The sequence below is a fragment of the Agelaius tricolor genome, unplaced genomic scaffold (genome assembly GCF_023055355.1).
Source record: "Agelaius tricolor isolate 1412-34295 unplaced genomic scaffold, bAgeTri1.0.p SCAF_41, whole genome shotgun sequence".
NCBI lineage: Eukaryota > Metazoa > Chordata > Aves > Passeriformes > Icteridae > Agelaius > Agelaius tricolor.
The window spans coordinates 2,343,453-2,349,452 of NW_027269301.1; the positions used below are offsets into that span (position 1 = coordinate 2,343,453).

Here is a 6,000-nt window from a genome sequence, read left to right on the forward strand (position 1 = left end):
GATGGGTTTTGGGGCCTGGGATAGTTGGAGCTGGATGGGTTTTAAGGCCTGGGATAGTTGGGGTTGGAGCTGGATGGGTTTTAGGACCCCTTCCCACCCAAAGCATTCCAGCATTCCATGCAAAAGCAGCCTCCTTCCTCTGAAGCTTTCCATGGAAAACTTCTGACATCCCTGCTGCTGCCAAAGCCACTTCCAGAGCCTCTGCACAGCTGGGGAACAACCCCAGAGAATGCCAGACCCAGGGAAAAGGAGGAAAAGGAGGAAAAGGAGGAAAAGGAGGAAAAGGAGGAAAAGGAGGAAAAGGAGGAAAAGGAGGAAAAGGAGGAAAAGGAGGAAAAGGAGGAAAAGGAGGAAAAGGAGGAAAAGGAGGAAAAGGAGGAAAAGGAGGAAAAGGAGGAAAAGGAGGAAAAGGAGGAAAAGGAGGAAAAGGAGGAAAAGGAGGAAAAGGAGGAAAAGGAGGAAAAGGAGGAAAAGGAGGAAAAGGAGGAAAAGGAGGAAAAGGAGGAAAAGGAGGAAAAGGAGGAAAAGGAGGAAAAGGAGGAAAAGGAGGAAAAGGAGGAAAAGGAGGAAAAGGAGGAAAAGGAGGAAAAGGAGGAAAAGGAGGAAAAGGAGGAAAAGGAGGAAAAGGAGGAAAAGGAGGAAAAGGAGGAAAAGGAGGAAAAGGAGGAAAAGGAGGAAAAGGAGGAAAAGGAGGAAAAGGAGGAAAAGGAGGAAAAGGAGGAAAAGGAGGAAAAGGAGGAAAAGGAGGAAAAGGAGGAAAAGGAGGAAAAGGAGGAAAAGGAGGAAAAGGAGGAAAAGGAGGAAAAGGAGGAAAAGGAGGAAAAGGAGGAAAAGGAGGAAAAGGAGGAAAAGGAGGAAAAGGAGGAAAAGGAGGAAAAGGAGGAAAAGGAGGAAAAGGAGGAAAAGGAGGAAAAGGAGGAAAAGGAGGAAAAGGAGGAAAAGGAGGAAAACAGCCAAAACTCACAGCAAGGGGACACTGGGATGAACTGTGCCAGGAGGTGACACGAAGGGAATGGCCGGGCTGGGCAGGAGGTGACACAAAGGGAATGGCCAGGCTGGGCAGGTGACAGAGGCCAGGCCAGGCCGGGGACAGGCAGGGGACAGAGACCAGGTTGGGTAGGAGGTGACACAGAGGGAATGGCCAAGCTGGGGACAGAGGCCAGGCTGGGGACAGGCAGGGGACAGAGGCCAGGCCAGGCAGGAGGTGACACAGAGGGAATGGCCAGGCTGGGCAAGTGACAGAGGCCAGGCCAGGCCGGGGACAGAGGCCAGGCAGGAGGTGACACAGAGGGAATGGCCAGGCTGGGGACAGAGGCCAGGCCAGGCCAGGCCGGGTAGGAGGTGACACAAAGGGAATGGCCAAGCTGGGGACAGAGGCCAGGCCGTGGAAAGGCAGGGGACAGAGGCCAGGCCGGGGCCAGGCTGGGGACGGAGGCCAGGCCAGGAAGGAGGTGACACAAAGGGAATGGCCGGGTTGGGCAGTGACAGAGGCCAGGCCAGGCCAGGCTGGGGACGGAGGCCAGGCCAGGAAGGAGGTGACACAAAGGGAATGGCCGGGTTGGGCAGTGACAGAGGCCAGGCCAGGCCGGGTAGGAGGTGACACAAAGGGAATGGCCAAGCTGGGGACAGAGGCCAGGCCAGGAAGGAGGTGACACAAAGGGAATGGCCGGGTTGGGCAGTGACAGAGGCCAGGCCAGGCCAGGGACAGGCAGGAGACAGAGGCCAGGCAGGAGGTGACACAAAGGGAATGGTCAGGTTGGGCAGTGACAGAGGCCAGGCCAGGCCAGGCCGGGTAGGAGGTGACACAAAGGGAATGGCAGTGACAGAGGCCAGGCTGGGTAGGAGGTGACACAAAGGGAATGGCCGGGTTGGGCAGTGACAGAGGCCAGGCCAGGCTGGGTAGGAGGTGACACAAAGGGAATGGCAGTGACAGAGGCCAGGCCAGGCCAGGCAGGAGGTGACACAAAGGGAATGGCAGTGACAGAGGCCCCAGAGCGTGGCTCACCTGCAGAACTCGTGGTCGGACTCGCTGAGGGTCTGGAAGATGCAGGTCCGGGAGGCCTCGCTGGCCCAGGCGCCCGGCAGGAGCAGGGACAGCGCCACCAGCACGGCCCCCAGCAGCTTCATCCTGCCCTGGGGACATGGGGACAGCAGGGTCAGCCCCGGGGGAGCCAGCACCCCCAGCCCAAACCAGCCCCAGCCCAGCCCTGGTCTGTAGGATCAGGTCCTGCTTTGATTTAGAGATGGGGTAACTGAGAGACACTTCAAAACCTTTTATTCTGTTTGTAGTGTCATGTGAAGGGTGAGGCAATACAGATATAATTCAATTTCTACATACATTTTATTTATATATTTATATTATATATTCATACATATTATATAGCTATAATATATATTATTTTTTATATATTATATATATTCAATTGTTAAAACTCACACCATTACAATCAGAAGCCAACGATTTTTTAATCACAATTAAAACATACTATATATATAAATATAAAAATATACAATATATATAAAATAATAAAATTATAATATTATTCTAATAATTGAAATATATAACAATATAGAAATACATAATATAATATAATTAATAATATAATAATAAAATAATGAAAATATAATATATAATATACTATATTGTATATTATGTATATAATATATAATATATAACATATATATTATATATGTTATATATATTATAACATATATATAATATATATAACATATATAATACATAGATATGCAAGATACGTATTATACAATACATATATTACAATACATTTTTTGGCCTATCAGCTTTTGCCATGCCATACTGTAAATGCTTTCAAGTTCATTATCTAGAATTACTCCTCGTGGCTTTTACTATAATGCATCTTTCACAGTTCTATTTCTCTAAAGTATTTAGTTTTATTTGTGAGGCCATCCTTGAAACTTATTTCTAGTTATATTTCTCAACTAAGTCTGTCCTATTCTATGGTATTTCTAAGTTTCTTATCTCAAGGCTTGCAAGCTGTGAAAAGTGCATATTATATGGCCCTAAGCAGATATTTACTATATGTATTATGTTGTATTGATTAGTAGTGCTGTATTAACATTTTAATAGGATGGTAAATGTGGTTTTGTAGTTAAAATAGAACTTTTGTAGTTAAAACAGAAACTATGTATGTGGGATATTTTTTAAAGAGAGGAATGAGGTACCTGCACCAGATAGCAGGCACAGGACACCTGAATCTTTCAGAGAAAGAGAATTTATTGCTCCATTATCAGAAGAAATGAACTTCTTCCTGCCTTGCTCAGCCCTGAAGAGCCATCAGGATTCAGAGGAAGAAGCTGACACTGCCCAGACGGAATCCTTTGTTTGAATGGAATTTATGCATCATGGATGAATATGCAACAGGCTGTTGTTTTTAAGGGTTAATCCTCTGTTAACGTGGGGCCTTTTTCGGGTTTATTTTGCCCAGAAAGAGGTACCCGGACTGTCTGTAACTCTTTGCTTTTATTGTCTTGTATTGTCCCAATCCAAATTGTCCAAATTTTTATTACTCTAATTATATTGCTATTTTTATAACCATTTTATTACTATTAAACTTTTAAAATTCTAAAAACAAGTGATTGGCATTTTTCACACAAACAGATGCAAACCTCTCAGTTACCGCATCTCGGAGTCAAAAAAGAACCTAATCCGACACTCGTCCATCATTTCCTCCTGCAGCTCCACAACTTGAATCCCATTTATTCCAGAACTCCTTTTCCTGCTCTTCTTTTCCAGGAGAAATTGATTTTTCCAGGCAATCCCGAGCCCAGCCCAGCTCGGAGGAGCCTTTCCCACAGGGCTGGCGCTTGTTCCCCTCCACGTGGCCCCGGGAATGTCCCCACGTGGTGACACCGCAGCCATCCCGGGGACACAAGAGGGGACAGAATCCCCATCCCCACCTGCTGCTCTCCCAAACCCCACGGAAAATCGGGATCAGGGCTGGCTGTGGTCCGTGCGAGGACACGCACCCAGCCAGGACAGCAGGACATGTCCCCAAGCCAAGGCTGACCCAGCCACCCCCTCCAGCGCTTTTCCCACCTTCTGGCCACCCCTTTTTAAACCTCGAAGGGGACACGGGGACAAGGGGACACGGGGGTCGGGTCCCGCACCCCCCTGCCGAGCCCAGCAGCCAAACCTCGCAGCCCCGGGCCACCAGAGAGCCACTTACCGGGGTCCTGGGGACGGCAGAGCAGCTCCGAGGCACAGCCCGGAGGTTTGAGGTTGCCGTGGAGATGGTTTCCTTGGCAGGAAGGGACACAGGGACCGGGAACGAAAGTCAAAGCCCAGGGAAGGGGCAGGCAGCTGCTCCGGCTCTGCCAACGGCTTTTAACCCCCGGCAACCGCCCCAACGGCCCCGAACGGCCCCGGGCGCTGCCCCAACCCCCGGGCGCTGCCCCCCAACCGCCCCCGCAGCTCCTCGGGCTGGTCAGGAGCGCTGCGAGCCCCACTCGGGTCTGCCCTGCTCGCCCATTGCCTGATGGGCTCCGGGGAAGAGGCACATGCGAGTAAATGAAATAAAATAATAGTGGGGAAGAGCCCGGTGTGAGTTGGGATTCCAGCAGCGAGGGGATCGTTACATAATGGAGCTGTGGCTGCACGCTCGGAGAACACGAGCGAGCCCGGCGAGGGGAGAGAGGCGGCCGGGTTTAACTAATTAGGAACATTAATGGATTGGGAATGATCGGGAGCTTTTAGGGGCTTAATGGGTCCCGTTCCCACGCTGCCGAGATGGGCACAGCCCGTAATTAAAGCCCTGAGCCGGCAAATGGGCTCACGTGAGTCAGGCTTTTCCCAGGAATGCCGGGCTGAGTCAGGTTTGGGGTTTGCATCCTCACATGGATGGGGGGGGTTGGAAATTCGGGGTGTCCAGTAACAGGCAAAGCTGGTGATCAGCAGAAAATGCCCAGAAATGTGGTGAGGAATGGTGAGGAAGGCAGAATTTCCTTGGAGAATTGGGGATGTGGATGGAAGCTGAGCAAGGGGCAGGGCAGGGAGCTGGGCACCGGGAGAGGTGGAGATGTGGGCAAGGAACTCCTGGCAAAACATGGAATGGTTTGGGATGGAAGGACCTGAAATCCCATCCCAGAGCAGGGACACCTCCCACTGTCCCAGGGTGCTCCAAACTCGCCTTGGACCCTTCAGGGATCCAGGGGCAGCCACGGCTCCCTGGGAATTCCATCCCAAAATCCCATCCATCCCTGCCCTCTGGCAGTGGAAGCCATTCCCTGGCTTCCCTGGCAGAATTCCAGCATTTTTGGTTCCTTTTCCAGGTGAGAAACTGCTCACCTGGTGGGTGAGTGAAGAGTTCCCCTGTCCTGTCTGTGCAAACTCAGCTCCCAGGTGTCAGAAAATCATGGAATGGTTTGGGTTGGAAGGGATTCAAATCCCATCCAGAGCCACCCCTGTCATGGCAGGGACACCTCCCACTGCCCCAGGGTGCTCCAAACTCACCTTGGGCACTTCAGGGATCCAGGGGCAGCCCCAGCTCCCTGGGAATTCCATCCCAGCCCCTCCCCACACTCATTCTTTCCCAATATCCCACCCAAATCTCCTCTTTCCCAGTTTGGAGCCATTCCCTGGGTCCTGTCCCTCCATCCCTTGTCCCCAGTCCCTCTCCAGCACTCCTGGAGCCCCTTCATGCCCTGGAATGTGCTGGAAGCTCTCCCTGGATCCTTCCCTTCCCCTCTGAACACCCCCAGCTCTCCCAGGATCCAGAGGGGCTCCAGCCCTGGAGCAGCTCCATGGCCCGAGGTCTCCCTCAGGATCCTCTCCAGACCCTTTGCAGTGTTTTGTTGTTTTTTTTTTTTTGTGGTTAACCCTCTGCAGAGGTCCCCAAACAGCACCAAGAACCCAAAATGGGATGAACTCAGAACAGGGATTTTTTTTTCCCCCCAAGCCCAGATGAGAGAGACACTTTAAAACCTTTTATTCTATTTTTAGTCTCATGTGAAGCCTCTTTC

At 50.9% G+C, this 6,000-nt stretch overlaps 1 protein-coding gene across 1 annotated transcript in view; it reads right to left on the reverse strand.

The window, feature by feature from the left end:
* PEBP4 (phosphatidylethanolamine binding protein 4) overlaps positions 1-4,799 on the reverse strand; it is an 83,457-nt gene extending 78,658 nt beyond the window's left edge. Inside the window, exons 1-2 of the mRNA XM_071454706.1 lie at positions 4,209-4,799; positions 2,006-2,133 (exon numbers count right to left, since the gene is read on the reverse strand). Of these exons, the coding sequence (XP_071310807.1) occupies positions 2,006-2,127 (122 nt within the window). The 5' untranslated portion in view covers positions 2,128-2,133; positions 4,209-4,799. The remainder of the gene's footprint in view (positions 1-2,005; positions 2,134-4,208) is intronic.
* Positions 4,800-6,000: the final 1,201 nt, after the last annotated feature.